At 51.6% G+C, this 21,112-nt stretch overlaps 1 protein-coding gene across 6 annotated transcripts; it reads left to right on the plus strand.

The window, feature by feature from the left end:
* The first annotated feature begins 3,798 nt into the window (after positions 1 to 3,798).
* SH2B1 (SH2B adaptor protein 1) lies at positions 3,799 to 15,073 on the plus strand. 6 transcript variants are annotated; one of them, XM_053557011.1, is made up of 10 exons: positions 3,799 to 4,044; positions 6,232 to 7,247; positions 7,781 to 7,882; positions 9,072 to 9,163; positions 9,270 to 9,445; positions 12,615 to 12,818; positions 13,017 to 13,228; positions 13,361 to 13,585; positions 13,989 to 14,088; positions 14,271 to 15,073. In XM_053557011.1, coding segments are annotated over exons 2-10 (2,040 nt in total). In that variant the 5' UTR covers positions 3,799 to 4,044; positions 6,232 to 6,320; the 3' UTR covers positions 14,273 to 15,073. The 6 variants fall into 6 exon arrangements, with proteins under 6 accessions (XP_053412986.1, XP_053412984.1, XP_053412985.1 ...); XM_053557009.1 differs by lacking the exon at positions 3,799 to 4,044 and adding an exon at positions 4,080 to 4,233; XM_053557010.1 differs by lacking the exon at positions 3,799 to 4,044 and adding an exon at positions 4,246 to 5,861.
* Positions 15,074 to 21,112: the final 6,039 nt, after the last annotated feature.

The following is a 21,112-nucleotide window of genomic DNA, read 5'->3' on the forward strand; positions in this document are numbered from 1 at the left end:
CACACTAAGTTCAGCATCAATATAGTGACTGGCAGTGGAGGACCCCAGGTTGCCTAAGGAGAGACTAGCCTAGGTCAGAAACAGCAGGTCAAAACTTCCATGCTTCTCAGTAGCTGATCAGTAGTGGGATCCATCCTGTGAGTACCCACTGAACTCCAGCCTGAGCAAGAGAGTGAGACCCTGCCTCTTAAAAAAAAAAAAAAAAAAAAATTAAGGTTCCGTGCCTGTAGCTTAGGCGGCTAGGGCGCCAGCCACATTGACTGGAGCCGACAGGTTCAAATCCAGCCCAGGCCAAAAAATAGCTGGGTGTTGTGGCGGGCACCTGTAGTCCCAACTACTTGGGAGGCTGAGGCAAGAGGATCGCTTGGGCCCGGGAGTTTGAGGTTGCTGCGAGCTCTGATGCCATGGCACTCTACCCAGGGCGACAACTTGAGATTCTGCCTCAAAAAAAATAAATAAACTTTTCCACCTTCTCAACCCTCTCTCCCCTTTTCAGCCACATTCCTTCTACCTTGCTTTCCATTAATTCCATTAACTTTTCAAACCACTACCCTTTGGCTTCTCCTACCACCATGTCTCTAAAGTTACTCTCATCAAGGTGACTTAGCTATCTCTTAGTTACCAACATCTTTTTTAAAATCTTTTTTTCTCATTACTATACTAATGATGAATCAGCAGACAATGGGAGTGCACATCTCTAATCCCCAAGGATCCCTTTTTATCATTTGTGTGTGTGTTTGCCCATTTCCCCCAACACATGCACCTCCTATACGCCCACATTCCCTGGTCTTTGGTGTGTCGTTTTAAGAGTTAAGACTTCCAGATTTTTTCTTTTTGGTGACATCGTCAGGCTATTGTAGGGCTTTATCTTGATGCAAGTACCTGGAAACTGACATCTCCCAGGCTGTAGTAGCTGCTGGTCAATGACTGAGGGATGTTTGTGTATGAAAGGCCCAGCTCCTTTGTTTCTGGACAAATCTGAGGCATGCTTATATCCAGAGCTCTTTGGTGAGATCAAACTGAACTACTATCTGCCTGACATCACATACTGCTTGGCTTCCTTTCCTTCCCTCTCCTCCTTCTCCCACTCCCTTACTGATTTCTACTAACAGCACTTTCTCTTTTTTTTTGGCCCGGGGCTGGGTTTGAACCCATCACCTCCGGCATATGGGACCGGCGCCCTACTCCTTGAGCCACAGGTGCTGCCCCTAACAGCACTTTCTTTTTTTTTTTTTTTTTTGGCCGGGGCTGGGTTTGAACCCGCCACCTCTGGCATATGGGACTGGCGCCCTACCCGCTGAGCCACAGGCGCCGCCCAAGCACTTTCTTAATAAATCATTTGTACACAAATCCTCATCTTAAGGCATTTCTGGGAACCCTGACCCAAGACATCATCTTAGCACTTTCTACTTCTCTTTCTTTGCCTACCTGTTAAGTGTTGATTGTTCCCCAGACCAGGCCCTAGGCTCTCTTCTCTAAAGACCTGCATGGCTTCAACTACTTCCCATGTCTGATCACCACTAAACTGCTTTGTACGGCTCAGGTTATAAATCCATCTCTGCTGGACAGCTCCACCTATTTGTCCAAGGATGACTCCAGCAACTCCTGCCCTGGCTAGTAGCCACTAGGTACCTGTGGCTGTTTTAATTTTACTTATTTTTAGACACAGGGTCTCACTCTATCGCCCAGGCTGGAGTGTAGTGGCATGATTATAACTCACTGGAGCCTCAAACTCCTGGGCTCACAGGATCCTCCTGCCTCAGGCTCACAAATAGCTAGGACTATAGGCATGCACCACCATTTTTTTAAATTATTTTGCAGAGATGCGGTCTTGCTACATTGCCCAGGCTCATCTCAACTCCTAGGCTCAAGTGATCCTCCCACCTTGACCTCCCAAAATACTGGGATTACAGATGTGAGCCACCATGACCTACCTGTTTTAATTTTAATTAACTGAAATTAAAACCTCAGTTCTTAGGTCAGGTGCAGGCTCACACCTGTACTCCTAACATTGGGAACCCAAGGCAGGTGGATGAGCTGAGTTCAGGAGTCTGAGTGAGAGCAAGTCTCCATCTCTAAAAACTAGTGTTGTTGGCTTGGCGCCTGTGGCTCAAGCAGCTAAGGCGCCAGCCACATACATCTGAGCTGGCGGGTTCGTATCTAGCCCGGGTCCACCAAACAACTACAGCTGCAACCAAAAAAATAGCCGGCGTTGTGGCAGGTGCCTGTGGTCCCAGCTACTTGGGAGGCGGAGACAGAATCGCTTGAGCCCAGGAGTTGGAGGTTGCCGTGAGCTATGATGCCAAAGCACTCTACCCAGAGAGACAGCTTGAGGCTCTGCCTCAAAAAACAAAAACATAATAAAATAAAAACTAGCATTGGGGTGGGTGCCTGTAGTCCCAGTTGCTTGGGAGGTTGAGGCAAGAGAATTGCTTGAGCTCAAGAGTTTGAGGTTGCTGTGAGCTATGAAGCTACAGCACTCTACCAAGGGTGACAAAGTGAGACTCTGTCTCGAAAACCAAAAAACTATCTGTTCTTTACTTACACTAGCCACATTTCAAGTGCTTAATAGCCCTTTGTGGCTAGTGGCTACAATATTGGATAGCGCCAGTGCCAATGTAGAACATTTCAGTCATCACAGGAAGTTTTACTAGACAGCTTAGACATACCACTTCCAACCTAATTCATCATCACCAGCCACTTGCCTTTCTGTATTTTTCAACTGTCTCTCTCTCAGACAATGATGGACCAACTTACAAAGCAAGGGGGTGTGAGTAGGATGGACCACAGGAATAGGGTCCTTTTCACTGACATCTTCCTCTTAGCTGGCAAGAGGGATAAACAAAGCTGGTGATAGGCTCAACAAAAGCCATTTGTGAGTTGAGGTTAGTTTGGTTAGAGTTGGGGGGTGGGGGGTGGCTAAGATTGGCTAGGCCAAGCCTTTCCACAAGTTTTTCCAACTCCATCTGGCAGCCTCAGCCTTGAACAAAAATTCTTATGACAGTCGGTATTTATCCATCTCCAATTTATTGGGTTACTGGCTTCTGTAAGGTTCAAGAAGGGACACTTGACCCAATCAGATGGTCAGTTCTGGAAATTTCATTGGGAATTTCAGAAAAACAGTACTGTTCTGCTAGAATTGCTAGGCTATTGGGATTTAAATTGGGAGCTACAGAAAGCCATCTTGCCACTATGAGAGGAGAGCCTGCCTGAAAATGATGCCACATGCATAGGGAAAGCAGAACTGAAGATGGTGAACCACAGGTTGCTGGTATCTTGGCCCCTATATTCAGCTGTCCAGAAGTTTGATCCACTGTGGACTTTTCAGTACCTGAGCCATAGATTATGGATTCCCTATGGTTTAGGCCAGCTACAGCTGGGTCAATGAAAGACAGAATTGATAAGAGGATCTCATTATGCTCATGATTTTAACTACCCTGTATAACTTAATTGTTCTCAATTTCTATAATTGGCCTTGATGTCACTCTTGAGCTCTAGGCTTGTATATCCACCTACTTCCTGACGTCCCACAAGCACATCCAAAATCGACCTCATTAGTTCTGTCCCCTATCCTTATTTCCCCTCTCAGATATGGAAACTCCTCGACCGCCTACCCTTTTCCTTAGAGAAAACCAAGGTCCTAAGTTAAGTAAGGCTCCGCCTCCCGCCCGGCAAGGTCACCCGCTTCTTCCCTTGCCCAGATCTTGGGGGCGGTGTCCGCGTTCCCCTCAGCGTCCGGGCCAGACGCTCTAGGCTGTAGCGGGCCCTTCAAAAAGCCTCATCATCTCGCTGGTTTCCGGTACTCGGAGGCTACTCTAGCCTTCAGCCAAGCCTAGGGACTTTGTTGCTTCAAGTGGCCTTCCTATGGTTGACATCTCTCCTTTGTCCCGAGTTTCCTTCGGGAGGACGTTCTGGTGGGATCTCACACCTTCCCACGGCTGCCTCTGGGGTCCCTTTTAGGTGCAAAAAGAAAAGTCACTGAAGCCCTACCAGATTCACAACTACAGGTCTTAAGGATCTGCGTTGTGCAGGAAGATGGCGGAAGTAAGTACGAAGATGCCCTTCCCTCTCGCCGCTCCTCTCTATGGTCGCTTCCTTCGGCGACGGAAAAAGGTGTCCCGACGCCTGCGCAGAACTGGGCTGAGTGCTAGTCGCGGAGCGGGGCGAGGGGGGGGGCGCAGGGAGCGGGAGCTGCCGCCGCCGCCGGAGCTAACCGCGGGGACCGAGATGCAGGTGGGACCGGAACCGGAACCCCCCTCTTCAAATGCTTCGTCCCTTTCCGCGACCCGGCCCCGGCGCCTGAGAGGAGCACTCGGTGGGGGTGGGCGTGTAGGGCAGGGGGCGCTCGGTCCCACAGAGTGCAGCAGATAGGGCTGGTCCCGAGGAGGCTGCGGCCCCAGGGAATGGGCGGGTGCGAGGTGTCCAGGGAGTAGGGTCGGGTCGGAGTGGACTGACCACCGGGCCGGGAGGGTCCAAGCCTGGAGCGGAGCCTGCACCCTCCACCACCCGCTCTTCAGGAATATCAGAACTGAGCCAAGAGGCAGGTGCACCGGGAAAATGTGTTTGAGTTCTGCTTGACAGAAGGGAAACTGAGTCACCAGCTTAGGAGCCGCAGGATCAGCGGGCCTGAAGGGGCTGGGTCTGCCCGTGGTGCAGAGGGGTGGGTGGGCCCCTGTGAGCTGAGGTGGCCTCTAGCTGGAGATTGGTCTCTGCTGTGTCTGCACCTCTTGGCTCGGTTCCCTCGTGCTCCATGACTCTATCGTCTCCTGGCAGCTTTTTGGTTTGGAGTTGTCCTGTGGTTGGGTCCGTCTGAATGTGTAGGGCCTAAGTCAAGGTGGGAGGGGAAGGGTCACTGACTTACAGCGGGATGTAGGTTTGAGTAAGGGTCTGAGGTTGTGGAGAGTTTGGTAGAGACTTTCCTAAACTGTCCTGGCCCCAGTCCCCTTCCAGTACAGCATAGAAGAGCAGCACTAACAGAAGAGCATGGGTTGTAAATTCCATACCCAGCTCCACCACTTTCTAGTTGTAAGACCTTGGAAAGGATCTTCCTTTCTCTAATTTCTCTTTTAGAAAATTTGAATCATAATACTCTTCTCCCCCATGAAGATAGTAATAATGGCAGTCATTTATTGGATGCTTAATTTGTGTCAAGCACTGACATATTCCACTTAATTCTCCCAATAATCCTAGCAGGTGGGGATTGTTAACTGTTTTACAGATACAAAAACCGAGGCTCAGAGAGGACATGTAATTTGTCAAGCTCTCACAGCTAATAGGTGGCTGAACTGGGGTTTCAGCCTAAGTCTGACTGTAGAACCTATGGCCTTAACCAGCAGGCTAGGCAGCCTTTAGGGCACATTCCCCAGTGAGGGAAGAAGAAGGTGAAAAATCCTGGGGTCCCAGCTCCCTGTGATGTTGTGGTCAGCAGAGACTCACCCTCACCCAAACCACAGTGTCTCTAGTGCCATTGCCTCTGGGCCCCAGGTGGAAGGAGCACCAAAGAAGTAGAGCGGGCTGTAGCTTCTCCTTCTCACAGTGCTTGGGTGCTAGACTCCGGGGTCAGCTTTCAAAATAATTGGTATTTCAGTCCATCATCCACCCATCCTCCTTAATGGGTAACCTCTCTCTAATGAGCCAGTCCATAAGATGCAGGAGGCAGGGTCTCAGAGCTTTGTAGTCCCAGCTCCTTCTGCACCCATCCCCAGAGCTGGGGCAGTAAGGCACTGTGGCTGAGGCTGGTCCAGTTACTTCCTAGTGACAAGGATTACGCAGTGGGAAAAACAGTAGACTTGGAGTTCTGAAACTTTTCTGAGCTTCAATTTCCTCAGCTGTTAGGCTGGTAAAACCTGTCACAGGGAAAGGTAAGAAAACCATGTGGAATCCTCTAGAATGACACATAGGAAGTGTATAATGAATATTGGAGGATCCATCATAGAGGTGATCTAGAATAGATTTTTTTTTCTGGAGGAAGGTGCTCCACAGCCCTCCTGTATCTGAAGCCAGGGGGGTGGCGGGAAGGCAGCAGGGTATGGGCAGGCTAGACTTTGGGGCACTAATTGAATGAGGCTTGTGGGCTGTGAGGATTTGGGAGAAGGAAAGGCAGTTTGGTTTTATTCCCCCATTGCTTTATGAGGAGTCTGAACTGGCCTAGGGAGTCTCTGGCTTGGGGTGGGACTCTGTCTTAGTCCCACCTCAGCAGTGACCCCATGTATGTGCCTCTCTCTTCTGCAGCTGTTGCCGCTCAGCCCGTGTCTTCTGGCCACTTCCCTCTTTGCTGCCCCTCCCCACAGGCTCCCCCTCTCCACCTCCTGGGGGCCATCATGAATGGTGCCCCTTCCCCAGAGGATGGGGCCTCCCTCTCCCCTCCCCCGCTACCGCCACCCCCTCCCCCTAGTTGGCGGGAGTTCTGTGAGTCCCATGCCCGGGCTGCTGCCCTGGATTTTGCCCACCGTTTTCGCCTCTACCTGGCTTCCCACCCCCAATATGCGGGGCCTGGGGCGGAGGCCGCCTTCTCCCGCCGTTTTGCCGAGCTCTTCCTGCAGCACTTCGAAGCTGAGGTGGCCCGGGCCTCTGGCTCCCTCTCACCACCCATCCTGGCTCCCTTGAGTCCTGGTGTGGAGATCTCACATGACCTGTCCCTTGAGAGCTGCAGGGTGGGTGGGCCTCTGGCTGTGCTGGGCCCTTCTCGATCATCTGAGGACCTGGCCGGCCCCCTCCCTTCCTCAGTCTCTTCCTCCTCTGCAACCTCCTCAAAGCCGAAGCTAAAGAAACGCTTCTCCCTGCGCTCAGTGGGTCGCTCCGTCCGAGGTTCAGTCCGTGGCATCCTGCAGTGGAGGGGCACCGTTGACCCTTCCTCCCCAGCTGGGCCCCTGGAGACCTCATCAGGCCTCCCAGTCTTAGGAGGAAACAGCAACTCCAACTCCTCTGGCGGGGCTGGGATGGTTGGTAGGGGACTGGCTAGTGATGGAACGTCTCCTGGGGAAAGATGGACTCACCGTTTTGAGAAGCTGAGACTCAGTCGGGGAGGGGGGACCTTGAAAGACGGTGCTGGGATGGTGCAGAGGGAAGAGCTGCTGAGTTTCATGGGGGCTGAAGAGGCAGCTCCTGACCCAGCAGGTGTGGGTCGGGGAGGGGGAGGGCAACCTCAGTGGCAGAAGTGTCGCTTACTGCTTCGAAGCGAAGGAGAAGGAGGAGGAGGAAGTCAAGGAGGAGGAGGAAGTCGTCTGGAGTTCTTTGTACCACCCAAGGTGAGGCTCCAAGGAGGGTGGGTGACTGGGGGCCAGTGATAGAGTAGCCAGGGTGGTAACTTGGTTCTGCACAGAAGCTGTAGGGTATTCCAGCCCACACATGTAGTTTTGCTTACTTTATTTATTTTTTTGAGACAGAGCCTCAAGCTATCACCCTGGGTAGAGTGCTTGGCGTCACAGCTTACAGCAACGTCCAACTCCTGTGCTTAAGCCATTCTTTTACCTCCGACTCCCGAGTAGCTGGGACTACAGGCGCCTGCCACAATGCCTAGTTATTTTTTGGTTGTAATTGTCACTGGCAGTCCTGGGCTGGATTCAAACCCACCAGCTCTGGTGTATGTGGCTGGCGCCTTAGCTGCTTGAGCTACAGGTGCCACCCTACTTTTTGTTTTTAAAGCTAGCTTCTGGCTGTGTGTTACCTATGGGCAGGACTGAGAAAGCATTATTACCTTTGTCCAACTCCTTTAGGAATTAGAAGGAAAGATGGTCCCCATACACCCAAATCCCAGATCTTGTTCTCCTTCCCAACCTAGGCATCTCGGCCCCGACTCAGCATTCCCTGCTCTACTATCACGGATGTCCGGACAACCACAGCCTTGGAAATGCCTGACCGGGAGAACACATTTGTGGTTAAGGTGAGAACTCTGAGCTCCTTACCCCCTGGAAATGCTTATGTTGGGGGAAAAAACCTCTCAGTACATTTAAGCAAGCAACATTGGTGGGATAGGGTAGGTAAGTGTTCTTGAGAATGTATGCCTGGAGCTGTAACTTGTCTGGAAGGTGGGTAGAAAGGGAGATTATCCTGTTCTTAAAAACAATGCCTCCATAGTCAGGCACAGTGGCTAACACCTGTAATCCTAACACTCTGGGAGGTCAAGCCGGTGGAGTTCGAGAACAGTCAGAGCAAGAGTGAGACTGTCTCTACTAAAATAGAAAAACTAGCCAGGTGCTGTGGTGGGTGCCTATAGTCCCAGCTACTTGGGAAGCTGAGGCAAGAGGATCTCTTCAGCCCAAAAGTTTGAGGTTGCTGTGAGCTATGATGTCACGGCATTCAACCCCAGGGTGACAGAGTGGGACTCTGTCTCAAAAAGAGTTTAATTTTTTTTCTTTTTTTTTTTTCTGAGACAGTCTTGCTTTGTCACCCAGGCTAAAGTGAGTGGCATTATCATAGTTCACTGCAACCTCCCACTTCCTGAGCTTAAGAGATCCTCCTGCATTAGCCCTCTGAAAAGCTGGGATTACAGGGATGTGCCACCATGCCAGGCTAATTTTTCTGTTTTTTGTTTGTTTTTTTTTTTTTTTTTTTTGTAGAGACAGAGTCTCACTTTATGGCCCTCGGTAGAGTGCCATGGCATCACACAGCTCACAGCAACCTCTAACTCCTGGGCTTAAGCGATTCTCTTGCCTCAGCCTCCCGAGTAGCTGGGACTACAGGCCCCCGCCACAACGCCCGGCTATTTTTTTTTTTTTTTTTTTTTTTTTGGTTGCAGTTCAGCTGGGGCCGGGTTTGAACCCGCCACCCTCGGTATATGGGGCTGGCGCCTTACTGACTGAGCCACAGGCACCGCCCTATTTTTCTGTTTTTTGAATATATGGTGTCTTGCTTTGTTGCTCCAGCTAGTCTTGAACTCCTGGTCTCAAGTGATCCTCCCAAAGTTTTAGAATTACAGTCATGAGCCATCGCACCCAGCCTGTGTTTTTTTAGATAGCCTACATGTCTTGTGTTCTAATTAGAGGTGGATTAAGCACTCAGGACCTAGATGTGACTTGTGGGCCTCCTCCCTGACCCCTGTGCTTGGTGAGACCCTCCTCTTGTGTCCATAGGTGGAAGGCCCCTCAGAGTATATCCTGGAGACAGCTGATGCTCAACATGTGAAGGCCTGGGTGTCTGACATCCAAGACTGCCTAAGCCCAGGGTGAGGAACCTGACTTCTGTCACTGAGGGGACATGGAGGTGGGGAGCAGCCTTGTGCCTCTCACCTGGTGATTTTCCTCCCTGCACCATTTTCCCTGTCTCTGCAGACCATGCCCTGCTACCAGTCCCCGCCCCATGACCCTCCCTCTTGCCCCTGGGACCTCATTCCTTACAAAGGAGAACACAGACAGCCTGGAGCTGTCCTGCATGAATCACTCAGAGAGTCTGCCCGGCCAGGATGTGCTGCTGGGACCCAGTGAGAGCAACGACCGCCTATCACAGGGTAAGGATGGAGCCTTAGAGAGTTGTGAGCCTCAGAAGCTGTTATGCAAGCCATTGCTGTCAGGCTTCATGCTCTTAGGCTCTGTTGTACATCCCTTTGCTATTCCCAGCTGCCCTACCCCCACTGAATGTTTGTCTTTTGTCCCTGCACATGCCAGGTATTCTCAAGCCACAGTTTGCCTTTTAGAATCATCACCATCCCCAACTCCACACAGGTCCCAAGCAAACTCCTGTTCAGTCTTCTACACCCAGCCTTGTCATTTTACCAAAAATCTTCCATCTTCTGGCTGGAATGACAGTTTTCTTCTCTAAGCTTCCAGTAGCTTTGTAGAAATCTTTGTTATGCTCTTAAGTTTGTGTCTCTGTGTGTATGTCAGTGGCACCAAATTTTCTTTTGCCTCTACTTTTTGGTCTGATGAAATACACATATCCTACCCACGCAGATACACATAAAGACACGTATCACCTCCTGGTCCCAACTCATTTTTTTAGGCTCAGTTTCTTCCATACCCTTTTCTCTTGACCCCCCATTCTGAGTTTCAGCTGCATAGTGCCTAGCACACATAGTGTTCATTGAATGAACGAATGAAGCATAAAGTCTTAGCACTAAAATGGATCTTACAAGTCATCAGCTCTCAAGCAGCTAAGACCAGGGAGTAAAAAGGACTTTTCTGGAGTCATGTGAGAGTTGCTGACAAAGATTGGGGCTGTACCCAGCCTGCTTCCTGAGCCACTGCTCTCTACAGTCCATACATGCGTGTCTTCTGAGCACTAACTATGTACAACATTCATATTGGCTCAGGCCTGCTGCTCCACAGATACTTAGGGAGGCCCTAGCATTTATGTGGCCCTATGCTAGGCTCAGGGGCAGGATATGGGCACTCACAGATGTCTGAGATGAGCTCTTTGCCCATTAGTTTTACAGCCTAGCTGGGTTGGCAAGATACTATTAAAAAACAGGTCCACTGGCTCGGCACCTGTGGCTCAAGCAGCTGGGGTGCCAGTCATGTACACCTGAGTTGGCAGGTTCGAATCCAGCCCGGGCCTGCTGAACAACAATGATGGCTGCAACCAAAAAATAGCTGGGCATTGTGGCAGGTGCCTGTAGTCCCAGCTGCTTGGGAGGCAGAGGCAGGAGAATCACTTGAGCCCGGGAGTTGGAGGCTGCTGTGAGCTGTGGTGCCATGGCACTCTACCCAGGGTGACAACTTGAGGCTCTGTCTCAAAAAAAAAAAAAAAAAAACAGGTCCCCACTGGGAGGCTGAGGCAGGCGGATTGCCTGAGCTCACTGGTTCGAGACCAGCCTGAGCAAGAGCAAGACCCCATCTCTAAAACAAATAGCCAGGCGTTGTGGTGGGTGCCTGTAGTCCCAGCTACTTGGGAGACTGAAGCAAGAGAATCACTTGAGCCCAAGAGTTTGAGGTTGCTATGAGCTATGACTCTACCAAGGGCGACAAAGTGAGACTCTGTCTCAAAAAAAAAAGTCCCCAAATCAGAGAGTCTATGCTAGTGTCCCCTGAGCAGCACAAATTGGACGTACCTTGGGAGCTCAGAGGGAGAAGAGAACAGGGGAAGATGGAAGAAAGAACATGGCTCGAAGGAGGCCAAATGGTGAAGACAGAGACCTGCAGTGGGAAGGCCCAGGGTTTGGAAAAATTGGATGGGATAATTGAACTGAAGTGAAGCATACATGAATACAAGGTAAAGATTGAGAGGCCAGGGACAATGGCTGAGGTCTGTAGTCACACCACTTTGAGAGGCTGAGGCAGGAGAATTGCTTGAGGCTAGGAGTCCATAGTGAGACCCTACCTCTACTTTAAAAAAAAAAAAATTGTGGCAGTGCCTGTGGCTCAAAGGAATAGGGTGCCAGCCCCATATGCCAGAGGTGGCAGGTTCAAACCCAGCCCCGGCCAAAAACTGTAAAAAAGAAAAAACAAAATTGAAGTTGAGGGGATTTTTAAAAAGGAGCATCTTTGATGCTTCTTAGAGTTGGGTCTTTGTCCTAGGGTCCAAAAAGAACTCCTTTTTAACATTAAAAAAAAAATATATATATATTTTTGAGACAGAGTCTTACTATGTCGCCCTTGGTAGAGTGCTTTGACATCACAGCTCACAGCAACCTCAGCCTCTTGGACTTAAGCGATTCTCTTGCCTCAGCCTCCCAAGTAGCTGGGACTACAGTCACTCTGGTAGAGTGACATAGGCATGGGCCATGATGCCCAGCTATTTTTAGAAATGGGGTCTAGCTCTTGCTCAGCTCCCAAGTAGCTGGGACTACAGTCATCTGCCACAATGCCCAGCTATTTTTTTGTAGTTGTAGTTGTCATTGTTTGGTGGACTAGGGTTGGATTTGAACCTGCCAGCTCTGGTGTATGTGGCTGGCGCCCTAGCTGCTTGAGCTACAGGCTCAGAGCCTCCCTCATGAAATTTATCTGGAGACAGATATCAATATACATGTTAAACTGCACCTGTGAAATGAAAAGGCAAGCTGCACACAGAAATATGTGAAAAGCATACGTATGCTGAAAGACTTGCAGCCAGATATGTAAAGAACTTTTCAAACTCAATGATGAGACAAAAACCCAATTATTTATTTATTTCATGTCGCCCTCAGTAGAGTGTTGTGGCCTCACAGCTCACAGCAACCTCACACTCTTGGGCTTAAACGATTCTCTTGCCTCAGCCTCCCAAGTAGCTGGGACCATGGGTGCCCGCCACAACATCCAGCTATTTTTGTTGTTTTTGTTTGAGTTGTCATTGTTCTTTAGCAGGCCTGGTCCAGGCTGGAACCTACCAGCTTCGGTATATGTGGCCACCACTCTAGTCACTGAGCTACAGGCACCGAGCCAACATCAAAATATTGGAGGCATTCTACCGTCCACCTGTACATCAGTCTTTCAGCTGTTGATTCAGAAAAGATACAGGCATTTGAATTCTAGGACTTCCTTGCAATAACTCTGCAGTCCCTTAGCAGTGCAAAAAGCATAAGTTAGGAGCCATTGGTGAAAACCCAGCAGGGGTCATTGCCTGCAGAGGTGTTGGCATTTCGGCCAGGTGACCTCTGTCATGTACATGGGGTAGACTGTTAGCAAGGGCATGGGCCCAGGAAACCAGTCCTGCCCTAGAGGAGCTTCTTGAGTTCTCAACTTTGCCTTCCCTGTTTTTTCCAGGAGCATATGGGGGTCTCTCAGACCGCCCCTCAGCATCCATTTCCCCCAGTTCTGCCTCCATTGCTGCCTCCCATTTTGACTCAATGGAACTGCTTCCCCCAGAATTGCCCCCCCGCATCCCCATTGAAGAAGGACCCCCAGCAGGGACAGTTCATCCCCTCTCAGCCCCTTACCCTCCCCTGGACACTCCGGAAACAGCCACAGGTAACAGGTGTGAGTGTGTGTCTCTGCTGCCTGCCTTCCTGAAACTCCTACCTTGAGATCCTGAGGGATCTGACGGGGAGGGAAATGCCACATGAGGGGAGAGAAGTACCTCAAGGGGAAAGCAGGGCTCTTTTCTCCCAGGATAGGGAGACACCCTTCCTTGACACCCTGGTTTCCCTCCCTCTCTCCTTCCTGAAGGGTCATTCCTGTTCCAGGGGGAGTCAGAGGGAGGTGATGGGGACCAGCCCCTCTCTGGATATCCTTGGTTCCATGGGATGCTTTCTCGACTCAAGGCTGCCCAATTAGTGCTGACAGGAGGCACTGGTTCCCATGGTGTCTTCCTGGTACGGCAGAGCGAGACCAGACAGGGTGAATACGTCCTCACTTTCAACTTTCAGGGCAAGGCCAAGGTAAGTGACTGAGGAACAGGCTCTATTCCATGCTGAGTTTGTGGGTGAATTAAGGGAGCACTGTCTGGGGAGGAGGGTTTTGTAACTGGCAGGACTTAGGCTCCTCTCTAACCTTGTTCATCCTGCCCTCAGCACCTGCGTTTGTCTCTGAATGAGGAGGGTCAGTGCCGGGTCCAGCACCTTTGGTTCCAGTCCATTTTCGATATGCTTGAGCATTTCCGGGTGCACCCCATCCCTCTGGAGTCTGGAGGCTCCAGTGATGTTGTCCTTGTCAGCTATGTCCCATCCTCCCAGCGACAGCAGGGTGAGCAGAGCAGGTCTGCAGGGGAGGAGGTGCCCGTGCACCCAAGAAGTGAGGTGTGTGCGCCAGAAAGATGGTGTGGGGGGTGCTGTAAGGAGAGGCTTTGCTTGGGAGAGCAGGGTAGAGAAGGTTCCTGTGCCTGGGGGTTTGGGAGGGAAACAGATAAGCCAACAGGACATAGAAAGGCAGAATGCTCCTTGCTGGAGCAGAGAGGCAGTTGCAAGGTGGGCTGGTGCATTCCCATTCCATCAGACCCCTCTGTTCCATCGTCTGTCTCCTGAATCCATCCTCCCTGGCCTTGTCTTTGCTCTTCTGCACAGCTTGGCCTTTGGCCTGCCCTCCTTGCGGATGCTCTGTCTGCTCCCCTTCCCTGCTCCTGTGATGTCTGATATCCCTGTCTGATCTCTCCCTTTCCCCCACCCCACGTCCCATCTGTCCCCACGTTGCCCCTCCCCCCAGGCCGGGAACAGGCTGGGAGCCATGCAGGGGTGTGCGAGGGAGATGGATGCCACCCCGATGCCTCCTCCACCCTCATGCCCTTCGGAGCGAGTGACTGTGTGTAAGTGTGGTCCTCCTCTCACCACCGCCCATGATCCATCTTCCATGGATGGGGGGTTCACTCAGGAGACGTGGGATGTGGGGGAGATAGCACATGGCTCCTGGGGGACAAGCCAAGGGGAGGCCTCTGCAAGAGCTTGCCTCCCTCCACAATCAGTCTGTCTTCTTACTGTTCCTATCCAGAATCAAACACCTCCCATGACCTACCCCAGCCCCCTGAACCCCCTTCATGGACAGATCTCCCACATCCTGGGGCAGAAGAGGCGTCGGGGACGCCAGAAGTGGCGGCAGCAACAGCCACAGCAGCCAAAGAGAGGCAAGAGAAAGAGAAAGCGGGCGGTGGAGGGCTCCAGGAAGAGCTGGTCCCCGTGGCTGAGTTGGTCCCCATGGTTGAATTGGAAGAGGCCATAGTGCCAGGCACAGAGGCCCAGGGAGGCATTGGATCTGGTGGGGACTCAGGGGTGACCCCGATGGTGCAGCTCCAGCAGTTACCACGAGGGGGTGACGAAGAAGAAGGGGCCCACCCCAGAGCCATTAATAACCAGTACTCCTTTGTGTGAGATGCCCTAACCCACCCCTCCTCCACTATGTTCTCCAGCCCTTAGTTCAGTGTGAGACTGGAGACTGGGCTGGGTAGGGACTTAGAGGAGGTAGAAATCCTTTCCACATGCTTCCTGACCTTGTTGGCCAAGGGCATATATGTTGGTACAAGCAGAGGTTTAAGAGCCCTGTTGATTCCCCCTCTCCCTGCCCCCAGTTTATACACTACAGGTGCCCCCTTCCCCTGGGCAGGGGATTTGGGCTCCATTACCTCCCTAAGGGGCTCTTGTGGTCAGCCCCATCCCTGAGGGCCATTTCCCCATTAACCACCCCTGAGCCCAAGAAGGGTGAGAGGGGGAAGGGCTGTCAGTTATATTAAGGTTGTTGTTGTTGTTGTTTTAAACAAAATGGAGAAGCATAAATAAATAAAAGGGTTTATCTCAGTTGCATTGTGATGCCAGTATTTGTAGTAGAGACTGGGACAGATGCGTCAGGAAGGCAGCTTGGAGCTGGAGCACCAGAGCTGGCCCAGGTCTTGCCTGTCAGTCTCCAGTCCTGTCCTTCTGGGGTGGTGCCTCTCTGGGTCTTGTTTATTGAGTGTAAGTCCAGAACTAAGTGGTGCTTCTTCAGGTCTCCAGCAAGTGCTTTTTTTTTTTTTTTTTTTGAGACAGTCTATCTTCATCACTCCAGGTAGAGTGCAGTGTTATGGTCGTAACTCACTGCTATCTCCCAACTCCTGAGCTCAAGCAATCCTCTTGCCTCAGCCTTCTCTACAGGCTTCTGCCACCACACCTGGCTAATTTTTCTTTCCTTTTTTTTTTTTGAGACAGAGTGTCACTTTGTTGCCTTTGGTAGAGTTCTATGGTGTGACAGCTCACAGCAACTTCAAACTCTTGGGCTTAAGCAATTCTCTTGCCTCACTCTCCCAAGTAGCTGGGACTACAGGTGCCCACCACAACACCCAGCTATCTTTTAGAGACAAGGTCTCACTCTGGCTCAGGCTGGTCTCAAACCTGTGAGCTCAGGCAATCCACTCACCTCCGCCTCACTGAGTGCTAGGATTACATGTGTGAGCCACTGCGCCTGGCCAATTTTTCTATTTTTGGTAAAGATAGGGGCTTCCTCTTGCTCAGGCTGGTCTCCAGCTCCTGAGTTCAAACACCTCAGCCTCCGAGAGTACAGGTGTGAACCACTGGGGCTCCTCCCTCCACAAGTTCTTTTAACAAGTTAGCACAAAAAAAAAAAAACAAGTTAGCACAGCAGGGCGGTGCCTGTGGCTCAGTGAGTAGGGCGCCGGCCCCATATACCGAGGGTGGTGGGTTCAAACCCAGCCCCAGCCAAACTGCAACCAAAAATTAGCTGGGTGTTGTGGCGGGTGCCTGTAGTCCCAGCTGCTCGGGAGGCTGAGGCAAGACAATCACATAAGCCCAAGAGCTGGAGGTTGCTGTGAGCCGTGTGATGCCACGGCACTCTACCGAGGGCAGTAAAGTGAGACTCTGTCTCTACAAAAACAAAAAAAACAAGTTAGCACAGCAAATGCAAGACTGATGATCTCCAAAAGCCCTTCCTGCTCTGAATTTTTTTTTTGAGACAGAGTCTTACTTTGTCACCCTTGGTAGAGTGCTGTGGCATCACAGCTCACAACAACCTCAAACTCTTGGGCTTAAGTGATTCTCTTGCCTCAGCCTCCCACATAGCTGGGACTACAGGCGCCTGCTACAACATCTGGCTATTTTTAGAGACAAGGTCTTGCTCTTGTTCAGCCTGGTGTCGAACCTGTGAGCTCAGGCAGTCCACCCACCTTGGCCTCCCAGAGTGCTAGGATTAGTCATGAGCCACGGTGACTGGCCTGAAATTTTTTGTTTTTTTGAGACAGAATCTCACTTTGTTACCTTTGGTAGAGTGCCGTGGCATCACAGCTCACAGCAACCTCAAACTCTTGGGTTTAAGCAATTCTCTTGCCTTAGCTTCCCAAATAGCTGGGACTACAGGCACCTGCCACAAAGCCCATCTATTTTTTGCTGCTGTTGTTGTCATTGTTTGGCAGGCCTGGGCTGGGTTCGAACCCACCAGCCCCAGTGCATGTGGCCAGTGCCCTAACCACTGAGCTAAGGGCACCAAGCCCCTGCTCTGAATTTTTGAGTTAAGGCTTCTTGCCTTAGGGAGAAGGTAGGAGAGATGGTGGAGACACATTGAATCTGTTGGGAGAGATTTAATGTGGTAGTCACAGAGTCTGGTTGCAGAAGGGCCCAAGGGCAGGCTGCCTGCCCTCCTCTCAGAACCAGGCTGGAAAATGGATGACAAAGAACATTGGCTTTGGTCCCGACTGCTTCTCATTGGCTGGGACTTGGGCAAGGTATACTCACTCTGGGCCTAGTATTCTCATCTGTAAAATGTGAAGTTTCCACCAAATTACAGCTGCTGACATAAATTGGCCTGGATAATGCTTCCATTTGAGTTTCACATAAAAATTCAGATTGCTGGGTGGTGCCTGTGGCTCAAGGAGTAGGGCACCAGCCCCACATACTGGAGGTGGTGGGTTCAAACCTGGCCCCGGCCAAAAACTGCAAAGAAAAAAAATTTTTTTTCAGATTGCTGGGCAGCACCTGTGGCTCAGTGAGAAGGGCGCCGGCCCCATATACCAAGGGTTCAAACCCGGCCCCGGCCAAACTGCAACAAAAAAATAGCCGGGCATTGTGTCAGGCGCCTATAGTCCCAGCTACTCAGGAGGCTGAGGCAAGAGAATCACCTAAGCCCAGGAGTTAGAGGTTGCTGTGAGCTGTGACACCATAGCACTCTACCAAGGGTGATAAAGACTCTGTCTCTTGGGCAGCGTCTGTGGCTCAGTGAGTAGGGCGCCGGCCCCATATACCAAGGGTGGTGGGTTCAAACTCAGCCCCGGCCAAACTGCAACAAAAAAATAGCCAGGCGTTGTGGTGGGCGCCTGTAGTCCCAGCTGCTCGGGAGGCTGAGGCAGGAGAATCACATAAACCCAAGAGCTGGAGGTTGCTGTGGGTCTTGTGATGTCATGGCACTCTACCGAGGGTGGTAAAGTGAGACTATCTCTACAAAAAAAACTCTCTCTCTTAAAAAAAAAAAAATTAGCGTGCTGGCTTCTCTTGAAAATCTGAAGGTTCAGGTGCACAGCTCCACCTTCCACACCTGCTTGCCTCCACCAGCTCATGGCACTCACCAGTTGGCATGCCTCCCTACTTACTCCTTTTCCCTCTTGAACAAGGTCGTGCTCTCAGAATCTAACTTCCTGAGCTGTGGCTGTGCTCTCCAACAGAGGGCATCCCTGGGCTTCCCAGCTCTGGGGGTGGCGGGTGCCAATAAGGAGGGGCCAGGGTTTGAAGAATCTCACCTATTTTGCTTGGCCCTCTCCCTACCCTCCAACCAGCTCTGCCTCTTGCCGTCCTGCCTCACTGTCCCTCCAGGCAGTGCGGAGCCCATACTCATGCCCCTCAGCCTCACCTCCCACCTCCAGGAGGCCCTACCCATGCTCATGACCTTGCTATTCTGGGCCTTGCGTCCTGTTGGTAGATGGACAGGAGACAGCTGGGCTCACAGGCCACCCAGACTGGGAGCTAGCCGAGGGAAGCCTGCTGGCTCTCTATTTTGTGTAATCTCTGGGGCTCCCTCAATCCTTGGCCTCAGGAGGATGGGGATAGAATTAGCCTTGAAAAGGAGAGTGGGGATGCTTTAGAGATCTGGGTGCTGTGTTCTCCAAGTGAGATGGTGATGGAAAGCTATGGCGCCCCAGGGTAAGCAGGGCCTGATCCTCTCCTAATCTAGCAGCAACTGGTGCTCTGAGGCTTCCCCCTCCCCCAAACCCTGCCAGCCTTCAGGCACTTGCCTTCCAAAGATGGGCCAGGGGAGGGGTCCAAGAACACCCACCCAAACCCCAGACTGGCACATCTTGTCTGTTGGAGCCTGAGAGACTATTAACCTTTAAGGTTTTCTTTGCAGGTGGCAAAACCAAAGTTCAGAACTGGCCAGGGATTGGCCAGGCTCAATCTCTACGTTCTTCATAACTAGGTCTCTCCCATTCTCTCAGCTCCAGTCTTTAGGTGTGAAAGGAAGAACAAACACCTTCTGCCCCTGGAGACCTCCAAAGGAAAGGAACCTCCCTCCATCCCAGTTCACACCTGCAGCCTCCCTGATAGTGATCCTGTTGCAGCTCCAAGCTGGTGGCTTTCCTTCTTTGACTTCAGTTTCCTGCTTTGGGAAGCTGGGGGATGTGGGAATCAATAACCTTAAAGGCCTGTTGGCAGGAATGTCCTGTAAAGCCTGCCTCCTGCCCTCATGCTCTCAACTCTCCTGAAGCTGCCCATCTCTCCTGTCTGCCCCTCTCCATGTTTGGGCATTCCTGCTGCTGAAGACAGTGGCCTCTGTCACTCCTCGAGGTGTGGGTGGGAAGAAGCCAGCCAGTGCCAAAAGGCTTGGCAGATGCTGAGCTTGACTCCAACAGGAGACAGTGGGTGCTGAGCCAGGTAGAGACACCTGGTGATGTGACCCCCAAAATTTACATCCCATTGTCTGAGCTCCCCACCCCCACCCAGGTCACAGCAGGACTCTGCTTCAGGGGAAGAGTTTGTTGGAACTGTGAAAAGGGGGCGGGAAGGAGCATCTTGTCCTCAACTCACCCAGGAGGCTACGCCTTCCCCCAAGTCCAGGCAGAAGAAGGGATGAATCTGGGAGGCTAAATCCTCTAGGTTGTCCATTCCTGCGGGCCACCCCTCCTCCTAAAAGTGGGGGGGTTCTCTTTCCTCTGCCCTATTATCTCCTATGCTGTTCTCTGTTTAGGAACTTAGCCCCAGAGTGAGAAGCAACCTTAAGAATACCTTCAATAAGGGTGGTGTCTGTGGCTCAAAGGGGTAGGGCACCGGCCCCATATGCCGGACGTATGCTGGAGGTAGCGGGTTCAAACCCAGCCTGGGCCAAAAAAAAAAAAAAAAAAATACTTTCAATAGCACATACTCCTCCTTGTTCATTTCAGGAAACTCAGGCCTGGACAGAGGAAAGACTTGAGGCCAGGGTCACCAGGCTTTTTCCCATCACTGACTTTTCATCAACACACTCATTGAGCCTCTCCCCTCCACCTTCCTCTCTTCCCCTGCCCATATCCCTTGGTACCCTCTCTGCTTCTCTAGCAGCTGCCCTCTTGGTAACTGAGAGACACCCCCATCTTGGAGCAGGGGTGAGGAGGGGTGGTTCATAGCAGCTGCTTCTCTGAGGAAGCTGACACCAGGGCCAGCCGCTTAGCAACAACTTGTGGCTTTTGCACCCAGCCTTGGGGTCCCCGCCCACCTGGCTGCTGCTAGCCAGCTTGCTGCTGTCCCTTTTCCCCACTGCTCTTAAACTTCCCTCTGACCCTGGTGGCCCTGTCTCTCTGCTCCATCCCCACCCCAGCTCTCTTTTGTCCTCATTTCCCCTAGACTTGTCCCCAGAAATCTGTCCCCACTGTTCCTTTAGTCCAGAGCTTCTGCTTTACCCAGTTTCCCTGGGCCCCTTTCCTTAACATCTGTTAGTGGGGTGTGCCCAGGTCCTGAGCACAATCCATAGGCCAGATCCCCATTTCACCTTGCTCTTGCTGACAGATAGAGTGAAGCATAGTGGAGGACCAGGTGCCACCATGTGAATCCCTTGGGTTAAAGAGAATTCAGTGTAGGATGAGGTGAACCTCATTCCATGACTTAGGGTGACCCCTGCTCTCATCCTGAAACATTTATCCTTACCCCTCTGCCATCAGCACATTCTGTAGCCTCTTGGGTTACTCGGCTGCCTCGGTGTCCCATTTTCTTGGGGGGGATACCCTATCAGAGATGGGGCAGCCCAGAGGGCTATCTATGCTCCCAGACGCTGAGTTAGAGATGGGGGTGGGGGCAGTTTAGGGAGAGACAGGCAGTACAGCTCTGGCTTTGCTCACCAGGGCCTGGACACTAAATCCCTTGTTGATGGCTGCGGCAACCCCTCCCTAGGGTAGGGTTACCATCTTCTGCCCTGTCCCCTTGACCCTCTCCCCTCCTTACTTCCCCTGTACCTCTAGAGCCACTTCCTCTGGTCCCCAAAAGATGTCCTCCCTTCTTCTTGAGTCACCCAAGCCTTGGAGTATCTGCCACTTCTTCACAACTAGATGAGAGAGAAGGAGGCTGCAGCAATTGGCAACAGGCTCAGGGCAGATGGGGCAAGAAGGGGGGGGCGTGTGGAAGTGAAACGTGAGGCCTGGGAGAAGAGGGCTTAAGGGAAGAGCTGAGGGATGAGTTTGGAACAGGAAATTCAGTGCAACTGGGGAAGTCGAGTCAATTGCAGGCAAAGTCCAAAGCAGATGAAAGAAAGTGAAGTCTCTCCCTGCCCCCTCTTCTCTGGGGCTAGGGCCACCTTTGCTTTCCTCATGAGTGACATCTCAGGCTGCAGCCCCACTGTTCCCCCTCTGTCAGCAGAAATATCTCTTTCTTCTGACCCCTCCTGCTGAGTCTAAGCCA

The sequence above is a fragment of the Nycticebus coucang genome, chromosome 12 (genome assembly GCF_027406575.1).
Source record: "Nycticebus coucang isolate mNycCou1 chromosome 12, mNycCou1.pri, whole genome shotgun sequence".
Lineage (NCBI taxonomy): Eukaryota > Metazoa > Chordata > Mammalia > Primates > Lorisidae > Nycticebus > Nycticebus coucang.